The 25029-nt window shown below is 45.0% G+C and overlaps 1 protein-coding gene across 2 annotated transcripts in view; it reads right to left on the bottom strand.

The window, feature by feature from the left end:
- The window catches only part of vps50 (VPS50 EARP/GARPII complex subunit), a 260494-nt gene that overhangs the window by 172497 nt on the left and 62968 nt on the right, over positions 1 to 25029 (bottom strand). For both annotated transcript variants that reach the window (XM_045694895.1, XM_045694896.1), the window contains exon 5: positions 12416 to 12469. In XM_045694895.1, the coding sequence (XP_045550851.1) occupies positions 12416 to 12469 (54 nt within the window). The remainder of the gene's footprint in view (positions 1 to 12415; positions 12470 to 25029) is intronic.

The raw sequence follows: 25029 nt of genomic DNA, 5'->3' as shown, positions 1-25029 counted from the left end.
AGGAGGGACAAACAGAGAGCAACGGCTCTTACGTCAGAACAGACGTCTAAAACAAACAATCCCATTCAAACTGGATAGAGAATAGCCTCCTGACTGGCTGGATCAGTTGACATAAAACAAGTCACAAACAACTCCTTGTTTAAGGGCATGGATGCTGTTAACCTCATGAAGTGAGGGACATATTAGGCCTACTACTACATGCAAGTGGACACGACTCAGGCTGTACCCAAACTAACCTCTCCCAGACCAACTGAATGACCATACACCATCAAACATAATGCAGATCCGTGTTGCCAGCAGAATCAGTCTCTGAGGCTTACTAGACATCTAAGTCTTTTACGTTTGTACTGCAATTCAGCTTTTAGCCGCAAATGTGTACAAGATCAAATAACCCTTATGCAGTAGAGTAGGCCTTACATGATGAGCAATAGAGTTGCAAGGACCGACATATCGTTGCCTGTAGTTGAACAGTATGAATGTAGTATTTTCAGAGCAAATTCAACAACCTCCATTACTAATGTTGAACAAATAGTGTCCTTGGACGTGCCCTTGCCCAAAGGGCGGAGTGGTCTAGTGGCAGCCCTGCTGAGTCACTGAGAATTAAGAACTAGTGACTCACCGCGGCACAGTCACATCATTAGTGAGACCGACCAGTAAGCCAAGTTTCTCGCTAATACCCAGGCCAGTGGCCCTAAATCCCATTGTAAAACCTGAAGCTAGCTACAGCTCTCGGGTCTCGCCTGCACCCCAATGGCAGCCAAGGTTAAGGCCTTAATCCCAGTGAATCATCAGAAAACTTCCTAGCATGACAATTAGGTTTTCAGTGGTATAATTTGTGTCTGTGAAAGAAGCAGCGTGTGTGGAATGCAAGCTAAATACAGAAAAACATCAGAAACTTATCGCACACACCTATACCGTACTTCCTGACTGAGCAAATGGAAGCCGTAGCCCAACACCCGGTCACATCACAGCCCATTTCGCTAGAATGGCTGAGACACACAGGCCGGCGAGGGGTCTCTACTATAGAGTTAACCATTTATACCATTTATACTATGGAGACAGATCTATTTAGCTCACCCAGCAGATCTGATAGAACATCCCCATCAGGTTACAGAGAGACAGAGACACACACACACACAGCAGCCTGGGCAATAATACATGACCTCTGCCCTATCTCCCACCTTCCCAGGAGTACACCTGTTCGTTAGCGAGCTGACAACCACAGCAGCGATTTTGTATTTTATTTATTTAACCTTTAACTAGGCAAGTCAGTTAAGAACAAATTCTAATTTACAATGACGGCCTAGGAACAGTGGGTTAACTGCCTTGTTCAGGGGCAGAACGACAGATTTTTACCTTGTCAGCTTTGACCTAGCAACCTTTCAGTTACTGGCCCAACGCTCTAACTGCCCCAAGCAGATACTGTATCTTCTCAAAACACAGTGGTGCAAAAGGCCAATTCAACCCCTCAAAATACTATGATATAGGTAGAAGTCATCCACAAGGACGACTGGGGTAATAATACATTTCTCAAGCGACCCAGGACCTGGGCGGAAATTGAAGATTATGAGATTTGATGGGAAGCAAATGACACTCGACGGGCTGTTCACCATTTGGCTGTACTTCTAAAGTGGTGGACTGCATCCCATTGGTGTAGTGGAGGGTATACGCAGGCATACGCCACATACCCACTTATTTTTCAGTGAGCATTGCGTATACTCACTTCTTAATCCCCACTGATATGTATCAAAGTAGTGTGGTGGAAGTACACGCCGTATCAATTAATAAGACAGATGGAACAGATCAGAATGTTCAGCTTAAAAATGTTGATTATTTCTTCACATTTTAGGCGCAGCAATGTGCACATGGCAGTAGGCCTACATTTTCATAGTGGGATTTTGGCTACAGGCTGCTATGAAGCAAGCTAAGACACACTTCATAATAGGAAGAAAAACGTCCAGGTTTCAAATAATTAAGGAACAGGAACAATATAGCAATGATGATAGGCCTAACCGTCTTCTGGTAGATGGAAAGGCTTTCCCAAAAACCTTCTCTATTAAATGTTTACTAGCTACATAGTAGCCTATCCCAACCTGTCAGAATGATATCATGATTATATGCATCAATCCAGAGGTAATTTCTTTTGCAAACTCCATCTCATGTGACAGAAACTGCTAACCAAACAACAGAGCTAGGTGTCTGCACATTTGAATTAAAAGGGTAAAAAAGTAATTTCTTAGATTTTTCCCAGACCTCAAAATGGTCTCCTGATGTGGTTCAAGCATTGTTGTGGAGTTAGAACATACGATTTTGTTGTTTTTCAATAAAAATGGTGACTTTGAGAGCAAAGACATGATTAAAAAAAAAAAAAACACTTAAAAGTCTAAATTACATTTCAATAGTAGGCCTACTATTAGCCTACTGCACAGTACAACTTGGGTTGGTCTACTATTAGCCTACTGCACAGTACAGCTTGGGTTGGTCTACTATTAGCCTACTGCACAGTACAGCTTGGGTTGGTCTACTATTAGCCTGCTGCACAGTACAGCTTGGGTTGGTCTACTATTAGCCTACTGCACAGTACAGCTTGGGTTGGTCTACTATTAGCCTACTGCACAGTACAGCTTGGGTTGGTCTACTATTAGCCACAGTACAGCTTGGGTAGGCTGACTGTGAAAGACTGATATGGGATACATCATTTTAGGTCATTCAGAGTGTATATCACTGTTTCTCATACAGTTTTCCACGCCAGGTGGGCTGTTAGAGACATTTTTGGCAACAATCAGGAGACATGAAGGTCATCCTCTGAGATGTTTGGACATAGTAACTGTTCTATATTCATGTATATTCATTCAACTTGCCCTCTAAATACACCTCTGCTGTTTTCAACCAAGATCTCAGCGATCACTGCCTCATTGCCTGCATCTGTAATGGGTCAGCGGTCAAACGACCTCCACTCATCACTGTCAAACGCTCCCTGAAACACTTCAGCGAGCAAGCCTTTCTAATCGACCTGGCCCGGGTATCCTGGAAGGATATTGACCTCGTCAGTAGAGGATGCCTGGTTATTTTTTTTAAACGCCTTCCTCTCCATCTTAAATAAGCATGCCCCATTCAAGAAATTTAGAACCAAGAACAGATATAGCCCTTGGTTCTCTCCAGACCAGACTGCCCTTAACCAACACAAAAACATCCTGTGGCGTTCTGCATTAGCATCGAACAGACCCGTGATATGCACATTTTCAGGGAAGTTAGAAACCAATATACACAGGCAGTTAGAAAAGCCAAGGCTAGCTTTTTCAAGCAGAAATTTGCTTCCTGCAACACAAACTCTAAAAAGTTCTGGGACACTGTAAAGTCCAGGGAGAATAAGCTGCCCACTGCACTGAGGATAGGAAACTCTGTCGCCACCTATAAATCCACTATAATTGAGAATTTCAATAAGCATTTTTCTACAGCTGGCCATGCTTTCCACCTGGCTACCCCTACCCCGGTCAACAGCACTGCACCCCCCACAGCTACTCGCCCAAGCCTTCCCCATTTCTCCTTCTCCCAAATCCAGTCAGCTGATGTTCTGAAAGAGCTGAAAAATCTGGACCCCTACAAATCAGCCGGGCTAGACAACCTAGAGCCTTTCTTTCTAAAATTATCTGCCGAAATTGTTGCAACCCCTATTACTAGCCTGTTCAACCTCTCTTTCGTGTCATCTGAGATTCCCAAAGATTGGAAAGCAGCTGCGGTCATCCCCCTCTTCAAAGGGGGGAACACTCTTGACCCAAACTGCTACAGACCTATATCTATCCTACCCTGCCTTTCTAAGGTCTTCGAAAGCCAAGTCAACAAACAGATTACCGACCATTTCGAATCCCACCGCACCTTCTCCGCTATGCAATCTGGTTTCAGAGCTGGTCATGGGTGCACCTCAGCCACGCTCAAAGTCCTAAACAATATCGTAACCGTCATCGATAAGAAAAAATACTGTGCTGCCGTATTCATTGACCTTGCCAAGGCTTTCGACTCTGTCAATCACCACATTATCTTTCAAAGGGTGTAAGATAGTTGTATGTTTGAAAAATTTGAATTTTGACATTTATTTGGTTTCAAATTTGCCGCTCTTGAAATGCACCTGCTGTTGATAGGGTGCACCACGGGTGGCACGCTAGCGTCCCACATAGCCCCAAGAGGTTAAGCAACAGCTGTCAGAGCAGCTCACAGATCACTGCACCTGTACATAGCCCATCTATAATTTAGCCCAAACAACTACCCCTCCCCTGCTGTATTTATTTATTTATTTTGCTCCTTTGCACCCCATTATTTCTACTTTGCACTTTTTTCCACTACAAATCTACCACTCCAGTGTTTTACTTGCTATATTGTTTTTACTTTGCCACCATGGCCTTTTTTGCCTTTACCTCCCTTATCTCACCTCATTTGCTCACATTGTATATAGACTTATTTTTCTACTGTATTATTGACTGTATGTTCGTTTTACTCCATGTGTAACTCTGTGTTGTTGTATGTGTCAAACTGCTTTGCTTTATCTTGGCCAGGTCGCAATTGTAAATGAGAACTTGTTCTAAACTTGCCTACCTGGTTAAATAAAGGTGAAATAAAATTTTAAAAATAAAGAAATGTATGCCACCGCCCCCAACACACTGCCTACACATTGCCCTGGATCCTGTCCCATTCAAATAAATGGTTGTATGTGTATGGGGGGAAATGTGACTGCTCAGAAAAATGTGTCTGCAATCAAAAATATGCACACACATACACACTCCGTTCTCCAATCTACCATCAAAGAAGAGCGAGAGTTCATGTTTAATTTACAGTTCCAAGTAGCTAGCTGCTCAATTTACCAAACTGCTCCAATGCCATCAAACTGAATCAGAATCACTTTTTTGGCCAATTACATTTACACAGGTGCTGCCAGCAGTAGACAATCTACAGACACACAGACAACATACACAATATAAATACAGTAAACATTAAAAAAAAATATATATTTTATACATGACCCTAAGCATGATGGGATGTTAATTGCTTAATCAACTCGGGAACCACACGGGTGTAAGCACCTGCTTTAATACACTTTGTATCCCTCATTTACTCAACAGTTAACATTATTTTGGAAGTTACCTGTATCTATAGATGCAGAGGGAGGAATAGAGCACATAGTGCTGTTCAGAGGTGTACATAGTGCTAATGCAGTATAGTGCAGTTATTAGTATTACAGGTCATTGATGGAAAGGTGCAGTGATCGGCTCAACGCAGTCTATTACTCCCCATGAGCCCGATAGCCTGTTGGTGAGGGCCACAGCACCAACAGGGAAGACAAAGCACTAATAGCAACATCTATGGCGGGTAAGTGCTCGCACCGAAAAAATAATGAAAAACAACTGTCCAAGTCCATTTGATTCCTTTGTCAGCATTGTATTACCTGACAACGTATCGGGGGGTAATTCATTAGAATGCAGGCTATGACTCTGGTACCAATCTCTTTCTCCCTGACAATCTCCCGCTTTCTCAGACATTGGCTAGTTTGGCCACTCAATTATAGGGCTTCTGTTTTAAGTTGGCCGATAAGCATCGCGGTAGGGCAGCTCCCATTTTAAATCACCAATCCCGGTCATTCAACTATATATCAAGCTGTGATGGCTCCATCACATCTGGAGCCGAGGATAAGGTTCAGCCAACACCTCACGGCTTTAACAGACCCGCCTAGCCACTCTCAAAGGGCGACGAGGAGGGAGAAATGACATGTCAAGCAATCTTGCCTGAGACTTAAACTGACAGTTACCATGGATCCCCTAACATCACACTGTTGCTTCAGTATTGACTGGAGAGGCTGAAACACACAGAACACATCACGGGTGAATGGGCTGGCAGTTCCTGTCATGATAAATGTGGCACCCGCTGTATCAGTGTGACTGCAGGTGTCCGGGGTGTCGGCCTAACCACGACCCTGACCTTTGTGTCTGGCTATCCCCACAGGGGGAAGAGCAGAACCCACTCAGGACAAGCTACAGCAGCAGGACAGTGGGGGTCAAACAGCTCTCACCACATGACATCATGTCCACCACAGTCAGCATGCCATTTATCTACATCTAGACTATATCTCATTACTTACTATCACGCATAGCTAGACTACATATCACCATACAAACAATATACACAGCTCAAAAAAATAAAGGGAACACTTAAACAACACAATGTAACTCCAAGTCAATCACACTTCTGTGAAATCAAACTGTCCACTTAGGAAGCAACACTGATTGACAATAAATTTCAAATTATAGGCAATTAGCAAGACACCCCCAATAAAGGAGTGGTTCTGCAGGTGGTAACCACAGACCACTTCTCAGTTCCTATGCTTCCTGGCTGATGTTTTGGTCACTTTTGAATGCTGGCGGTGCTTTCACTCTAGTGGTAGCATGAGACGGAGTCTACAATCCACACAAGTGGCTCAGGTAGTGCAGCTCATCCAGGATGGCACATCAATGCGAGCTGTGGCAAGAAGGTTTGCTGTGTCTGTCAGCGTAGTGTCCAGAGCATGGAGGCGCTACCAGGAGACAGGCCAGTACATCAGGAGACGTGGAGGAGGCCGTAGGAGGGCAACAACCCAGCAGCAGGACCGCTACCTCCGCCTTTGTGCAAGGAGGAGCACTGCAAAATGACCTCCAGCAGGCCACAAATGTGCATGTGTCTGCTCAAACGGTCAGAAACAGACTCCATGAGGGTGGTATGAGGGCCCGACGTCCACAGGTGGGGGTTGTGCTTACAGCTAAACACCGTGCATGGACGTCTGGCATTTGCCTAGAGAACACCAAGATTGGCAAATTCGCCACTGGTGCCCTGTGCTCTTCACAGAAGAAAGCAGGTTCACACTGAGCACGTGACAGACGTGACAGAGTCTGGAGACGCCGTGGAGAACGTTCTGCTGCCTGCAACATCCTCCAGCATGACCGGTTTGGCGGTGGGTCAGTCATGGTGTGGGGTGGCATTTCTTTGGGGGGCCGCACAGCCCTCCATGTGCTCGCCAGATGTAGCCTGACTGCCATTAGGTACCGAGATGAGATCCTCAGACCCCTTGTGAGACCATATGCTGGTGCGGTTGGCCCTGGGTTCCTCCTAATGCAAGACAATGCTAGACCTCATGTGGCTGGAGTGTGTCAGCAGTTCCTGCAAGAGGAAGGCATTGATGCTATGGACTGGCCCGCACGTTCCCCAGACCTGAATCCAATTGAGCACATCTGGGACATCATGTCTCGCTCCATCCACCAACGCCACGTTGCACCAGAGACTGTCCAGGAGTTGGCGGATGCTTTAGTCCAGGTCTGGGAGGAGATCCCTCAGGAGACCATCCGCCACCTCATCAGGAGCATGCCCAGGCGTTGTAGGGAGGTCATACAGGCACGTGGAGGCCACACACACTACTGAGCCTCATTTTGACTTGTTTTAAGGACATTACATCAAAGTTGGATCAGCCTGTAGTGTGATTTTCCACTTAAATTTTGAGTGTGACTCCAAATCCAGACCTCCATGGGTTGATAAATTGGATTTCCATTGATTATTTGTGTGTGATTTTGTTGTCAGCACATTCAACTATGTAAAGAAAAAAGTATTTAATAAGATTATTTCATTCATTCAGATCTATGATGTGTTATTTTAGTGTTCCCTTTATTTTTTTGAGCAGTATATAATACCTACATAATATTATAGCTAGACTACATATCACCATACAAACAATATATAATACCTACATAATATTATAGCTAGACTACATATCACCATACAAACAATATATAATACCTACATAATATTATAGCTAGACTACATATCACCATACAAACAATATATAATACCTACATAATATTATAGCTAGACTACATATCACCATACAAACAATATATAATACCTACATAATATTATAGCTAGACTACATATCGCCATACAAACAATATATAATACCTACATAATATTATAGCTAGACTACATATCGCCATACAAACAATATATAATACCTACATAATATTATAGCTAGACTACATATCACCATACAAACAATATATAATACCTACATAATATTATAGCTAGACTACATATCACCATACAAACAATATATAATACCTACATAATATTATAGCTAGACTACATATCACCATACAAACAATATATAATACCTACATAACAATATAGCTAAACTACATATCACCATACAAATGATATAAAACCTAAATATTATAGCTAGACTACATATCGCCACACAAATTATATAACATAATACCTATACTACATATCGCCATACAAACGATATACCTAAATATTATAGCTAGACTACATATCGCCATACAAACGATATAATACCGATATAATATTGTCATAGGTAGGCTATATATCACCATACAAACAATATATAATACCTAAATAATATTATAGCATAGCTAGGCTACATAATCGCTATACAAAGTATATAACACCTATATAATATTACAGCATAGCTAGGCTATACACAGCCATACAAACAAAGTATATAATATAATAGCAGAGCTAGAGTATATAAGTGGAAACACTTATCTCCCTCACTGGCTTTAAGCACCAGCTGTCAGAGCAGCTCACAGATCACTGTACCTGTACATAGCCCATCTATAATTTAGCCCATACAACTACCCCTTCCCCTACTGTATTTATTTATTTATTTTGCTCCTTTGCACCCCATTATTTCTATTTCTACTTTGCACTTTCTTCCACTACAAATCTACAATTCCAGTGTTTTACTTGCTATATTGTATCTACTTTGCCTTGGCCTTTTTTGCCTTTACCTCCCTTATCTCACCTCATTTGCTCACACTGTATATAGACTTATTTTTCTACTGTATTATTGACTGTATGTTTGTTTTACTCCATGTGTAACTCTGTGTTGTTGTATGTGTCGAACTGCTTTGCTTTATCTTGGCCAGGTCGCAATTGTAAATGAGAACTTGTTCTCAACTTGCCTACCTGGTTAAATAAAGGTGAAATAAAAATAAAAAATAAATAAAAATATATAGCCATAGAATCTATATAATAACCATATAATATTTTAGGATAGCTAGGCTATATATAGACATACAAACTAATAATATTATAGCATAGCTAGGCTATACATAGCCAATCAAAACGATATAAAAGTTTTAAAAAATGTAATAGAAATGTTAGTACATTTCTTGAAAATCAATGTTAGAAACATCTTTATTTACATAAGTATTCACATCCGAAGTACCTTTGGCAGAGATAACAGCTTTGAGTCGTCTTGGGTATGTCTGTGTCAGCTTTGCACATCTGTATTTGGGGATTTTCTCCCATTATTCCTGGCAGATTTTCTCAAGCTCTGTTTAAGATAGATGGGGAGCAGTGGTGAACAGCAACCAAGTCTTTCCACAGATTTACAGTGGGATTCAAGTCTGGGCTTTGGCTGGGTCACTCAAGGACTAGAGGTCGACTGATTAATCGGAATGGCCGATTAATTAGGGGGATTTCAAGTTTTCATAACAATCTGAAATCGGTATTTTTGGAAGCCGATTTGGCCGATTTTTATATATTTTTTTACCTTTATTTAACTAGGCAAGTCAGTTAAGAATACATTCTTATTTTCAATGACGGCCTAGGAACGGTGGGTTAACTGCCTTGTTCAGGGGCAGAACGACAGATTTTTACCTTGTCAGCTCGGGGATTCAATCTTGCAACCTTACGGTTAACTAGTCCAACGCTCTAACCACCTGCTTTACATTGCACTCCACGAGGAGCCTGCCTGTTACGCGAATGCAGTAAGAAGCCAAGGTAAGTTGCTAGCTAGAATTAAACTTATCTTATAAAAAACAATCAATCATTCATAATCAGTAGTTAACTACACATGGTTGATGATATTATTAGTTTATCTAGCTTGTCCTGCGTTGCATATAATCGCTTAGGTACACGTTGCTCCAACCATAAACATCAATGCATTTCTTAAAATCAATACACAAGTATATATTTTTAAACCTGCATATTTAGTTAATATTGTCTGCTAACATGAATTTCTTTTAACTAGGGAAAATGTGTCAGGGTATATGCAGCAGTTTGGGCCGCCTGGCTCGTTGCGAACTGTGAAGACTATTTCTTCCTGATAAAGACAGCCGACTTCGCCAAACGGGGGATCATTTAACAAAAGCGCATTTGCCAAAAAAGCACAATCGTGGCACGACTGTACCTAACCATAAACATCAATGCCTTCCTTAAAATCAATACACAGAAGTATATATTTTTAAACCTGCATATTTAGCTAAAAGAAATCCAGGTTAGCAGGCAATATTAACCAGGTGAAATTGTGTCATTTTGCATTCATTGCACGCAGAATCAGGATCTTTGCAACAGTTTGGGCCGCCTGGCTCGTTGCGAACTAATTTGTCAGAATTTTACGTAATTATGACATAACATTGAAAGTTGTGCAATGTAACAGGAATATTTAGACTTAGGGATGCCACCCGTTAGATAAATACGGAACGGTTCCGTATTTCACTGACAGGAAAAACATTTTGTTTTCGAGATGATAGTTTCCAGATTCGACCATATTAATGACCTAAGGCTCGTATTTCTGTGTGTTATTATGTTATAATTAAGTCTATGATTTGATAGAGCAGTCTGACTGAGCGGTGGTAGGCAGCATCAAGCTCGTAAGCGTTCATTCAAACAGCCCTTTCGTGCGTTTGCCAGCAGCCCTTCGCAATGCATTGCGCTGTTTATGACTTCAAGCCTATCAACTCCCAAGATTAGGCTGGTGTAACCGATGTGAAATGGCTAGCTAGTTAGCCGGGTGCGCGCTAATAGCGTTTCAAAACGTCACTCGCTCTGAGACTTGGAGTAGTTGTTTCCCTTGCTCTACATGGGTAATGCTGCTTCGAGAGTGGCTATTGTCGATGTGTTCCCGGTTTGAGCCCAGGTAGGAGCGAGGAGAGGGACGGAAGCTATACTGTTACACTGGCAATACTAAAGTGCCTATAAGAACATCCAATAGTCAAAGGTATATGAAATACAAATCGTATAGAGAGTCCTATAATAGTCCTATAATTCCTATAATAACTACAACCTAAACCTTCTTACCTGGGAATATTGAAGACTCATGTTAAAAGGAACCAAAAGCTTTCATATGTTCTCATGTTCTGAGCAAGGAACTTAAACGTTAGCTTTTTTACATGGCACATATTGCACTTTTACTTTCTTCTCTAACACTTTGTTTTTGCATTATTTAAACCAAACTGAACATGTTTCATTATTTATTTGAGGCTAAATTGATTTTATTGATGTATTATATTAAGTTAAAATAAGTGTTCCTTCAGTATTGTTGTAATTGTCATTATTACAAATATATACATTTTTAAAAAATACAAATAATAATAATAATAATAATTTTTAAAAAATAAAAAAATTTGCCCGATTAATTGGTATCGGCTTTTTTGGGGACCTCCAATAATCGGTATCGGAGTTGAAAAATCATAATCGGTCGACCTCTATCAAGGACTTCCCATTAGTTCTCAAGCAATTCAAGCGTTGCTTTGGCTGTATGATTGGAGTCATTGCCTTGGTGGAATGTAAATCTTCGCCCCAGTCTAAGGTCGTTTGCACTCGAAGCAGGTTCTCATAAACGATTTGGCTCCATTCAATGACAGATGAGCTGTGCCTGTCTTTCTCCAGGACATTGCACTTTGCATTCAGACCAGAGTAAAATTTGTTTCATCAGACCACATCGTTTTTATCTTATGCTCTCAGAGTCTTTCACGTCATGCTGTCATGTGCCTTTTTCTCAGGAGTGGGTTCCGTCTGGCTACTCTCCCATACTAGCTAACCAACAACTGAATGTATTTGAGAGACAAAAAGTGCAACTTAATTTATGTTTTCAATAGAAATTGGAGATGAAATAGTTGACATGTTGTCAGCATTCTAAGCCAACTGTCAGTTTTGCCCCATAGTTGAGCATGTTTTTGTTGCTAAACAACCAACCTGTCTATAAGGCAAACGCAGTATGTCATATATCTTTTTCTATTTTTTTTATTTAACATTTATTTAACGAGGCAAGTCAGTTAACAACAAATTCTTATTTACAATGACGGCCCAGGAAAAGTGGGTTAACTGCCTTGTTCAGGGGAAGAACGACAGATTTTTACCTTGTCAGCTCGGGGATTCGATCCAACAACCTTTCGGTTACTTGCCCAACGCTCTAACCACTAGGCTACCTGCCGCCCCGTAATGGTAATGCCGGTATTTTCCACATTACCTCCTTTGGCATGACTGATTGACAGTTGATATCAATCAGCGTAAATAAACACTGGAAGAGTTTGGGTGAGACTTTAAAATGTATACAGTGTCAGGAAAGGAGGAAGGAAAAAGAATGAAGAAAGCATACCTTGACATAGGACGGCTGTTTTTCCAGGATAAGATCGGCAACTTTTTTGGAAACCTACAGAGCGAGGACAAAAAAAATAACCCAGTCAGATGCTTGTAAATGCCATCCCACCTGAGAAAAACGGTTATCATACTATGGTAGAGCATGGAGAAAGAATAGCTGGCTTTGGTGCCTGTATCTAAAACATAAGTCTTTAACCAAGAGGATTCTCACAATGTGGAATATCTGTATTGTTGATCAAACCGAGACTGAATTAGCCTACACTTTACTACGAGACTGAATTAGCCTTCACTTTACTACGAGACTGAACTAGCCTTCACTTTACTACGAGACTGAATTAAATCTACACTTTACTACGAGACTGAATTAAATCTATACTTTACTACGAGACTGAATTAAATCTATACTTTACTACGAGACTGAATTAAATCTATACTTTACTACTAGACTGAATTAAATCTATACTTTACTACGAGACTGAATTAAATCTATACTTTACTACGAGACTGAATTAAATCTATACTTTACTACTAGACTGAATTAAATCTATACTTTACTACTAGACTGAATTAAATCTATACTTTACTACTAGACTGAATTAAATCTATACTTTACTACGAGACTGAATTAAATCTATACTTTACTACGAGACTGAATTAAATCTATACTTTACTACGAGACTGAATTAAATCTATACTTTACTACGAGACTGAATTAAATCTATACTTTACTACGAGACTGAATTAAATCTATACTACTAGACTGAATTAAATCTATACTACTAGACTGAATTAAATCTATACTACTAGACTGAATTAAATCTATACTACTAGACTGAATTAAATCTATACTACTAGACTGAATTAAATCTATACTACTAGAGTGAATTAAATCTATACTACTAGACTGAATTAAATCTATACTACTAGACTGAATTAAATCTATACTACTAGACTGAATTAAATCTATACTACTAGACTGAATTAAATCTATACTACTAGACTGAATTAAATCTATACTACGAGACTGAATTAAATCTATAATTTACTACGAGACTGAATTATATCTATACTTTACTACTAGACTGAATTAAATCTATACTTTACTACTAGACTGAATTAAATCTATACTTTACTACTAGACTGAATTAAATCTATACTTTACTACGAGACTGAATTAAATCTATACTTTACTACGAGACTGAATTAAATCTATACTTTACTACGAGACTGAATTAAATCTATACTTTACTACTAGACTGAATTAAATCTATACTACTAGACTGAATTAAATCTATACTACTAGACTGAATTAAATCTATACTACTAGACTGAATTAAATCTATACTACTAGACTGAATTAAATCTATACTACTAGACTGAATTAAATCTATACTACTAGACTGAATTAAATCTATAATTTACTACGAGACTGAATTATATCTATACTTTACTACTAGACTGAATTAAATCTATACTTTACTACGAGACTGAATTAAATCTATACTTTACTACTAGACTGAATTAAATCTATACTTTACTACTAGACTGAATTAAATCTATACTTTACTACTAGACTGAATTAAATCTATACTTTACTACTAGACTGAATTAAATCTATACTTTACTACTAGACTGAATTAAATCTATACTTTACTACTAGACTGAATTAAATCTATACTTTACTACGAGCCTGAATTATATCTATACTTTACTACGAGACTGAATTCAATCTATAATTTACTACTAGCTACTTAAGAATAGCCTATTGTGTGTTGTACAGTATGTGCTGTACTCTATGTAACATTGGCATTATTCAAATATTGTGTGTATCATAGTCTTCATTGGTGTTTTCTGAGAAGCAAGGCCTAAAGGACAGAAAAGGTCAATGTTGCATTGATGAAATAAGAAATGTAACATCCCCTGTAGAAATAACTACCAGGTTGGGTTAACTACCAGGTTGTAGAAATATCTACCAGGTTGGGTTAACTACCAGGTTGTAGAAATAACTACCAGGTTGGGTTAATTTAACCCTGGACTAAATCATGCCAACACTCTCACACAGCATGCTGTATTTACTCAGTAGAAGAAGCCATGATTGTGCACCTACACAACACGACATACTCACAATAAATACACAAGGGACAGACTTGCCACCTAGCTACACATAGCCTAGTTCGTTGTGGATAGCATCCGACTTATAACACATTTAGGGCAAGGCTGTAGTGGGGATAACACACACAGACACACACAGCTAGGAACATAATGTTCCAGAGCGTTGTCGATGCTCAGTACACAGCTCCACAGTGAGGGGGAGCTGATATATTGCTGTACGGAGACGGAGGGGGGGTGTAAGGGAGCTAACTGGAGCCCTGAACAGAACAGATGGTCGGATTGTTCAGCTGCTACACTTGCTTGCTCAACTGTGTGTGTGTGTGTGTGTGTGTGAGAGAGAGTGAGAGAGAGAGAGAGAGAAGAGAGAGAAGAGAGAGAGAAGAGAGAGAGAGAGAGAAGAGAGAGAGGAGAGAGAGAGAGAAGAGAGAGGAGAGAGAGAGAGAAGAGAGAGAGGAGAGAGAGAGAAGAGAGAGGAGAGAGAGAGGAGAGAGAGAGAAGAGAGAGAGAGGAGAGAGAGAGAGGAGAGAGAGAGGAGAGAGAGGAGAGAGAGAGAGGAGAGAGAGGAGAGAGAGGAGAGAGAGGAGAGAGAGGAGAGAGAGAGGAGAGAGAGAGAGAAGAGAGAGGAGAGAGAGAGAGAGGAGAGAGAGAGAGAAATAATGAATGTGAGATGGAGAGTTGGAGGGGATAGCCTCTGAAATCAACCATATTTTTTGAAATAAAAAAAACTAGAAACCATACTAATACCTTTATGAGGTTATAAAAAGCAAAGATGACTGTTTGTAAGATGAGTACATGCGTGTGTACATGCTTGGGAAACAAGTTCTGTGCCAGGGGTCTATGCTTTTTACAAGGAGCACGTGTGCGCCTAAATTGGAAAAATGTTGGCACACCCAAAGAAATGTAGGAGCACAATGAACAATATTTGAGGTAATAAAGCTAGAATCCTTCATTTTTCTAGGCGCACTGGTGCTCCTAAATTAAAATTACAGATCGCACAGCAAAATATTTAGACGCATAGCAGTGGTTCAGTGTGAGGAATCACAGCACTTACAGCACAACACCAGTCCCATTTGGGATCCAGAGAAAGGGCTCATCCCTGGTACAGAGACCCTTCTCTTCACTCAAACACAATTCACTCAAAAAACACATCCATATCATCAATAAGCAGCAGTGTGGAAAAGACCCAATCACCTGCAGGGGCCCACACCACCACACAGATTAGCCCGCCCATCACCTGTGATCTGACAGAGCCCAACGGCGAGGTATAATTCACATGTAATTGACTGGGATGCAGAGCGGAGTTAATAGCCCAATTTTCTGGCTTCACGCCCCATGCATTTTAGCTAAGAGCTGTCAATCAGAAAGACTACTAGGTAGCAGTAAGAAATGGCACCCTATTCACCATATAGTGTGCACTACTTTTGACCAGAGCCCTATGAGTCCTGATCAAAAGTAGTTCACTATATATATGGCGTAGGGTGCCATTTTGGACGCAGTCTACTGTAAGTGTTCTTCACCAGCTGCAGTTAGGGGTCTAAAAGCCAACAGCCAATCACATCGAATTCAGAAAGACAATCAACCAGTCATCGCCCTCGGTTTGTAGCCCAAAGGTATAGACCGTGAAGCTGGACAGAAACAGTGGGCGTTAAGTTAGCCTATACCCGTTAGCCTATACCACTGCAGCATCCTAACATAACTCAATCATACACTGAGTGAGACGTTTCTATGTCAACAAATTTGACACACTAAAAGGTGTAAAGGAACATGTTGATTTCGTGCAGAGCCGTGGTTGTAACACTCCCCGGTACATGTCACATACAACTACCCACCACAATCAGAGACAGGGGCTCAATGTCCACCCTTTCCATTACTTATCCTACCTGCCTGTCTCCCCATCTCATTTCCTTACTGCCTGAATAAAACTAAATGTTGATTTCTCTCATGTACTAAATCCATTCTTTGAGAATTTGAGAGTTCCATCTGAGGTCTGTGATGCTAAGTGTCAGAGAGGCAGGGAGTGAAGTGGATCATTTCAATTTCTCTTATTACCTAAATGGCACAACACCAGCCCTAGTGATTTCATAGCCAGCCTACTTTACCAGTACTGCACCAAATGAGGTTTCTATAGTTCGTTAAGGGGAGACAGACAGTGGTGATGTACTGTATATCAAGCAGCTAAGTAAACACGGTGGCCATCTAAAAAAATACTTTCTACATCCCAAATAGAATAATATCACCTAAATCCCTCAACTCTGGACCTGAAAGTCAGCTATTGTTCCCCTGCAATCGAGTACTGATTTAGACCTGGGACACTAGGTGACCTCAGAGGTAAGAGTTGAATACCCCGGGACTATATGGTGAATAATATCATAGCCTATTCCGCAAAAGTAGTGTACTGTGTAGGGAATAGGATGTCATTTAGGACACAGGAGAGCATGAAACCCAGGAAGAGTCCTTGTCAATATCAATGAGTGAGCTGGATCAATTTCCCCCCCGCCGGCCCCTTCCTCCTCCTAATACACCGGGATCAATACACACCGCCAGCCCCTTCCTCCTCCTAATACACCTGGATCAATAAACACCGCCGGCCGCCTTCCTCCTCCTAATACACCTGGATCAATACACACCACCGGCCCCGTCCTCCTCCTAATACACCTGGATCAATACATACCACCGGCCCCTTCCTCCTCCTAATACACCTGGATCAATACGTACCGCCGGCCCCTTCCTCCTCCTAATACACCTGGATCAATACACACCACCGGCCCCTTCCTCCTCCTAATACACCTGGATCAATACACACCGCCGGCCCCTTCCTCCTCCTAATACACCTGGATCAATACACACCGCCGGCCCTTTCCTCCTCCTAATACACCTGGATCAATACATACCGCCGGCCCCTTCCTCCTCCTAATACACCTGGATCAATACATACCGCCGGCCCCTTCCTCCTCCTAATACACCTAGATCAATACATACCGCCGGCCCCTTCCTCCTCCTAATACACCTGGATCAATACACACCGCCGGCCCTTTCCTCCTCCTAATACACCTGGATCAATACATACCGCCGGCCCCTTCCTCCTCCTAATACACCTGGATCAATACACACCGCCGGCCCTTTCCTCCTCCTAATACACCTGGATCAATACATACCGCCGGCCCCTTCCTCCTCCTAATACACCTGGATCAATACACACCGCCGGCCCTTTCCTCCTCCTAATACACCTGGATCAATACACACCGCCGGCCCCTTTCTCCTCCTAATACACCTGGATCAATACACACCTCCGGCCCCTTCCTCCTCCTAATACACCTGGATCAATACACACCGCCGGCCCCTTCCTCCTCCTAATACACCTGGATCAATACACACCGCCTGCCCCTTCCTCCTCCTAATACACCTGTATCAATACACACCGCCGGCCCCTTCCTCCTCCTAATACACCTGGATCAATACATACCGCCGGCCCCTTCCTCCTCCTAATACACCTGGATCAATACACACCGCCGGCCCCTTTCTCCTCCTAATACACCTGGATCAATACACACCTCCGGCCCCTTCCTCCTCCTAATACACCTGGATCAATACACACCGCCGGCCCCTTCCTCCTCCTAATACACCTGGATCAATACACACCGCCTGCCCCTTCCTCCTCCTAATACACCTGGATCAATACACACCGCCGGCCCCTTCCTCCTCCTAATACACCTGGATCAATACACACCGCCGGCCCCTTCCTCCTCCTAATACACCTGGAACAATACATACCGCCGGCCCCTTCCTCCTCCTAATACACCTGGAACAATACATACTGCCGGCCCCTTCCTCCTCCTAATAAACCTGGATCAATACATACCGCCGGCCCCTTCCTCCTCCTAATACACCTGGAATAATACATACGCCTGCCCCTTCCTCCTCCTAATACACCTGGATCAAAACATACCGCCGGCCCCTTCCTCCTCCTAATACACCTGGATCAATTCTGCCGGCCCCTTCCTCCTCCTAACACACCTGGATCAATTCTTCCCCCCCGCCGGCCCCTTCCTCCGCCTAATACACCTGGATCAATACATACCGCCGGCCCCTTCCTCCTCCTAATACACCTGGATCAATACACACCGCCGGCCCCTTTCTCCTCCTAATACACCTGGATCAATACACACCTCCGGCCCCTTCCTCCTCCTAATACACCTGGATCAATACACACCGCCGGCCCCTTCCTCCTCCTAATACACCTGGATCAATACACACCGCCTGCCCCTTCCTCCTCCTAATACACCTGTATCAATACACACACCGGCCCCTTCCTCCTCCTAATACACCTGGATCAATACATACCGCCGGCCCCTTCCTCCTCCTAATACACCTGGATCAATACACACCGCCGGCCCCTTTCTCCTCCTAATACACCTGGATCAATACACACCTCCGGCCCCTTCCTCCTCCTAATACACCTGGATCAATACACACCGCCGGCCCCTTCCTCCTCCTAATACACCTGGATCAATACACACCGCCTGCCCCTTCCTCCTCCTAATACACCTGGATCAATACACACCGCCGGCCCCTTCCTCCTCCTAATACACCTGGATCAATACACACCGCCGGCCCCTTCCTCCTCCTAATACACCTGGAACAATACATACCGCCGGCCCCTTCCTCCTCCTAATACACCTGGAACAATACATACTGCCGGCCCCTTCCTCCTCCTAATAAACCTGGATCAATACATACCGCCGGCCCCTTCCTCCTCCTAATACACCTGGAATAATACATACGCCTGCCCCTTCCTCCTCCTAATACACCTGGATCAAAACATACCGCCGGCCCCTTCCTCCTCCTAATACACCTGGATCAATTCTGCCGGCCCCTTCCTCCTCCTAACACACCTGGATCAATTCTCCCCCCCCCCGGCCCCTTCCTCCGCCTAATACACCTGGATCAATACATACCGCCGGCCCCTTCCTCCTCCTAATACACCTGGATCAATACACACCGCCGGCCCTTTCCTCCTCCTAATACACCTGGATCAATACACACCGCCGGCCCTTTCCTCCTCCTAATACACCTGGATCAATACATACCGCCGGCCCCTTCCTCCTCCTAATACACCTGGATCAATACATACCGCCGGCCCCTTCCTCCTCCTAATACACCTGGATCAATACACACCGCCGGCCCCTTTCTCCTCCTAATACACCTGGATCAATACACACCTCCGGCCCCTTCCTCCTCCTAATACACCTGGCTCAATACACACCGCCGGCCCCTTCCTCCTCCTAATACACCTGGATCAATACACACCGCCTGCCCCTTCCTCCTCCTAATACACCTGTATCAATACACACCGCCGGCCCCTTCCTCCTCCTAATACACCTGGATCAATACATACCGCCGGCCCCTTCCTCCTCCTAATACACCTGGATCAATACACACCGCCGGCCCCTTTCTCCTCCTAATACACCTGGATCAATACACACCTCCGGCCCCTTCCTCCTCCTAATACACCTGGATCAATACACACCGCCGGCCCCTTCCTCCTCCTAATACACCTGGATCAATACACACCGCCTGCCCCTTCCTCCTCCTAATACACCTGGATCAATACACACCGCCGGCCCCTTCCTCCTCCTAATACACCTGGATCAATACACACCGCCTGCCCCTTCCTCCTCCTAATACACCTGGATCAATACACACCGCCTGCCCCTTCCTCCTCCTAATACACCTGGATCAATACATACCGCCGGCCCCTTCCTCCTCCTAATACACCTGGAACAATACATACCGCCGGCCCCTTCCTCCTCCTAATACACCTGGAACAATACATACCGCCGGCCCCTTCCTCCTCCTAATAAACCTGGATCAATACATACCGCCGGCCCCTTCCTCCTCCTAATACACCTGGAATAATACCTACGCCGGCCCCGTCCTCCTCCTAATACACCTGGATCAAAACATACCGCCGGCCCCTTCCTCCTCCTAATACACCTGGATCAATTCTGCCGGCCCCTTCCTCCTCCTAACACACCTGGATCAATTCTCCCCCCCGCCCGGCCCCTTCCTCCGCCTAATACACCTGGATCAATACACACCGCCGGCCCCTTCCTCCTCCTAATACACCTGGATCAATTCCCCACCCCCGCCCGGCCCCTTCCTCCTCCTAATACACCTGGATCAATACACACCACCGGCCCCTTCCTCCTCCTAATACACCTGGATCAATACACACCGCCGGCCCCTTCCTCCTCCTAATACACCTGGATCAATACAGACCTCCGGTCCCTTCCTCCTCCTAATACACCTGGATCAATACACACCGCCGGCCCCTTCCTCCTCCTAATACACCTGGATCAATACACACCGCCGGCCCCTTCATCCTCCTAATACACCTGGATCAATACACACCGCCGGCCCCTTCCTCCTCCTAATACACCTGGATCAATACATACCGCCTGCCCCTTCCTCCTCCTAATACACCTGGATCAATACATACCACCGGCCCCTTCCTCCTCCTAATACACCTGGATCAATACATTCCTCCGGCCCCTTCCTCCTCCTAATACACCTGGATCAATTTCCCCCCCGCCGGCCCCTTCCTCCTCCTAATACACCTGGATCAATACACACCGCCGGCCCGTTCCTCCTCCTAATACACCTGGATCAAAACATACCGCCTGCCCCTTCCTCCTCCTAATACACCTGGATCAATACATACCGCCGGCCCCTTCCTCCTCCTAATACACCTGGATCAATACATACCGCCGGCCCCTTCCTCCTCCTAATACACCTGGATCAATACACACCGCCTGCCCCTTCCTCCTCCTAATACACCTGGATCAATACATACGCCTGCCCCTTCCTCCTCCTAATACACCTGGATCAATACACACCACCGGCCCCTTCCTCCTCCTAATACACCTGGATCAATACACACCGCCTGCCCCTTCCTCCTCCTAATACACCTGGATCAATACATACCGCCGGCCCCTTCCTCCTCCTAATACACCTGGATCAATACACACCGCCGGCCCCTTCCTCCTCCTAATACACCTGGATCAATACATACCGCCGGCCCCTTCCTCCTCCTAATACACCTGGATCAATACACACCGCCGGCCCCTTCCTCCTCCTAATACACCTGGATCAATACACACCACCGGCCCCTTCCTCCTCCTAATACACCTGGATCAATACACACCACCGGCCCCTTCCTCCTCCTAATAAACCTGGATCAATACATACCGCAGCCCCTTCCTCCTCCTAATACACCTGGATCAATACACACCACCGGCCCCTTCCTCCTCCTAATACACCTGGATCAATACATACCGCCGGCCCCTTCCTCCTCCTAATACACCTAGATCAATTCCCCTCCCACCGGCCCCTTCCTCCTCCTAATACACCTGGATCAATACACACCACCGGCCCCTTCCTCCTCCTAATAAACCTGGATCAATACATACCGCGGCCCCTTCCTCCTCCTAATACACCTGGATCAATACACACCACCGGCCCCTTCCTCCTTCTAATACACCTGGATCAATACATACCGCGGCCCCTTCCTCCTCCTAATACACCTGGATCAATACATACCGCCGGCCCCTTCCTCCTCCTAATACACCTAGATCAATTCCCCTCCCGCCGGCCCTTTCCTCCTCCTAATACACCTGGATCAATACATACTGCCGGCCCCTTCCTCCTCCTAATACACCTGGATCAATACATACCGCCGGCCCCTTCCTCCTCCTAATACACCTGGATCAATTCCCCCCCCGCCAGCCCCTTCCTCCTCCTAATACACCTGGATCAATACACACCGCCGGCCCCTTCCTCCTCCTAATACACCTGGATCAATACATACCGCCTGCCCCTTCCTCCTCCTAATACACCTGGATCAATACACACCGCCGGCCCCTTCCTCCTCCTAATACACCTGGATCAATACACACCGCCGGCCCCTTCCTCCTCCTAATACACCTGGATCAATACACACCGCCGGCCCCTTCCTCCTCCTAATACACCTGGATCAATACACACCGCCTGCCCCTTCCTCCTCCTAATACACCTGGATCAATACACACCGCCGGCCCCTTCCTCCTCCTAATACACTTGGATCAATACACACCGCCGGCCCCTTCCTCCTCCTAATACACCTGGATCAATACACACCGCCGGCCCCTTCCTCCTCCTAATACACCGGGATCAATACACACCGCTGGCCCCTTCCTCCTCCTAATACACCTGGATCAATACACACCGCCGGCCCCTTCCTCCTCCTAATACACCTGGATCAATACACACAGCCGGCCCCTTCCTCCTCCTAATACACCTGGATCAATACATTCCTCCGGCCCCTTCCTCCTCCTAATACACCTGGATCAATTTCCCCCCCGCCGGCCCCTTCCTCCTCCTAATACACCTGGATCAATAAATACTGCAGGCCCCTTCCTCCTCCTAATACACCTGGATCAATACATACCACCGGCCCCTTCCTCCTCCTAATACACCTGGATCAATACACACCACCGGCCCCTTCCTCCTCCTAATATACCTGGATCAATACATACCGCCGGCCCCTTCCTCCTCCTAATACACCTGGATCAATACACACCGCCGGCCCCTTCCTCCTCCTAATACACCTGGATCAATACACACTGCCGGCCCCTTCCTCCTCCTAATACACCTGGATCAATACATACCACCGGCCCCTTCCTCCTCCTAATACACCTGGATCAATGCACACCGACGGCCCCTTCCTCCTCCTAATACACCTGGATCAATACATACCGCCGGCCCTTTCCTCCTCCTAATACACCTTGATCAATACATACCGCCGGCCACTTCCTCCTCCTAATACACCTGGATCAATACACACCACCGGCCCCTTCCTCCTCCTAATACACCTGGATCAATACACACCACCGGCCCTTTCCTCCTGCTAATACACCTGGATCAATACACACCACAGGCCCCTTCCTCCTCCTAATACACCTGGATCAATACATACCGCCGGCCCTTTCCTCCTCCTAATACACCTTGATCAATACATACCGCCGGCCACTTCCTCCTCCTAATACACCTGGATCAATACACACCACCGGCCCCTTCCTCCTCCTAATACACCTGGATCAATACATACCGCCGGCCCCTTCCTCCTCCTAATACACCTGGATCAATTCCCCCCCCCGCCGGCCCCTTCCTCCTCCTTATACACCTGGATCAATACACACCGCCGGCCACTTCCTCCTCCTAATACAGCTGTATCAATACATACGCCTACCCCTTCCTCCTCCTAATACACCTGGATCAAAACATACCGCCTGCCCCTTCCTCCTCCTAATACACCTGTATCAATACACACCGCCGGCCCCTTCCTCCTCCTAATACACCTGGATCAATACACACCGCCGGCCCCTTCCTCCTCCTAATACACCTGGATCAATACACACCGCCTGCCCCTTCCTCCTCCTAATACACCTGGATCAATAGACACCACCGGCCCCTTCCTCCTCCTAATACACCTGGATCAATACACACCACCGGCCCCTTCCTCCTCCTAATACACCTGGATCAATACACACCGCCGGCCCCTTCCTCCTCCTTATACACCTGGATCAATACACACTACCGGCCCCTTCCTCCTCCTAATACACCTGGATCAATACATACTGCCGGCCCCTTCCTCCTCCTAATACACTTGGATCAATACACACCGCCGGCCCCTTACTCCTCCTAATACACCTGGAACAAGACACACCACCGGCCACTTCCTCCTCCTAATACACCTGGATCAATACATACGCCTGCAACTTCCTCCTCCTAATACACCTGGATCAATACACACCGCCTGCCCCTTCCTCCTCCTAATACACCTGGATCAATACATACCGCCGGCCCCTTCCTCCTCCTAATACACCTGGATCAATACATACCGCCGGCCCCTTCCTCCTCCTAATACACCTGGATCAATACATACCGCCGGCCCTTTCCTCCTCCTAATACACCTGGATCAATACATACTGCCGGCCCCTTCCTCCTCCTAATACACCTGGATCAATACATACGCCTGCCCCTTCCTCCTCCTAATACACCTGGATCAAAACATACCGCCTGCCCCTTCCTCCTCCTAATACACCTGGATCAATACATAGCGCCTGTCCCTTCCTCCTCCTAATACACCTGGATCAATACACACCGCCGGCCCCTTTCTCCTCCTAATACACCTGGATCAATACATACCGCCGGCCGCTTCATCCTCCTAATACACCTGGATCAATACATACCGCCGGCCCCTTCCTCTTCCTAATACACCTGGATCAATACACACCGCCAGCCCCTTCATCCTCCTAATACACCTGGATCAATACACACCGCCGGCCCCTTCCTCCTCCTAATACACCTTGATCAATACATACCGCCGGCCACTTCCTCCTCCTAATACACCTGGATCAATACACACCACCGGCCCCTTCCTCCTCCTAATACACCTGGATC

The sequence above is a fragment of the Salmo salar genome, chromosome ssa14, assembly GCF_905237065.1.
Source record: "Salmo salar chromosome ssa14, Ssal_v3.1, whole genome shotgun sequence".
Classification (NCBI taxonomy): domain Eukaryota; kingdom Metazoa; phylum Chordata; class Actinopteri; order Salmoniformes; family Salmonidae; genus Salmo; species Salmo salar.
The sequence above is the reverse complement of the archived record's forward strand: the minus strand, read 5'-3'. Positions and strand labels throughout refer to the sequence as shown.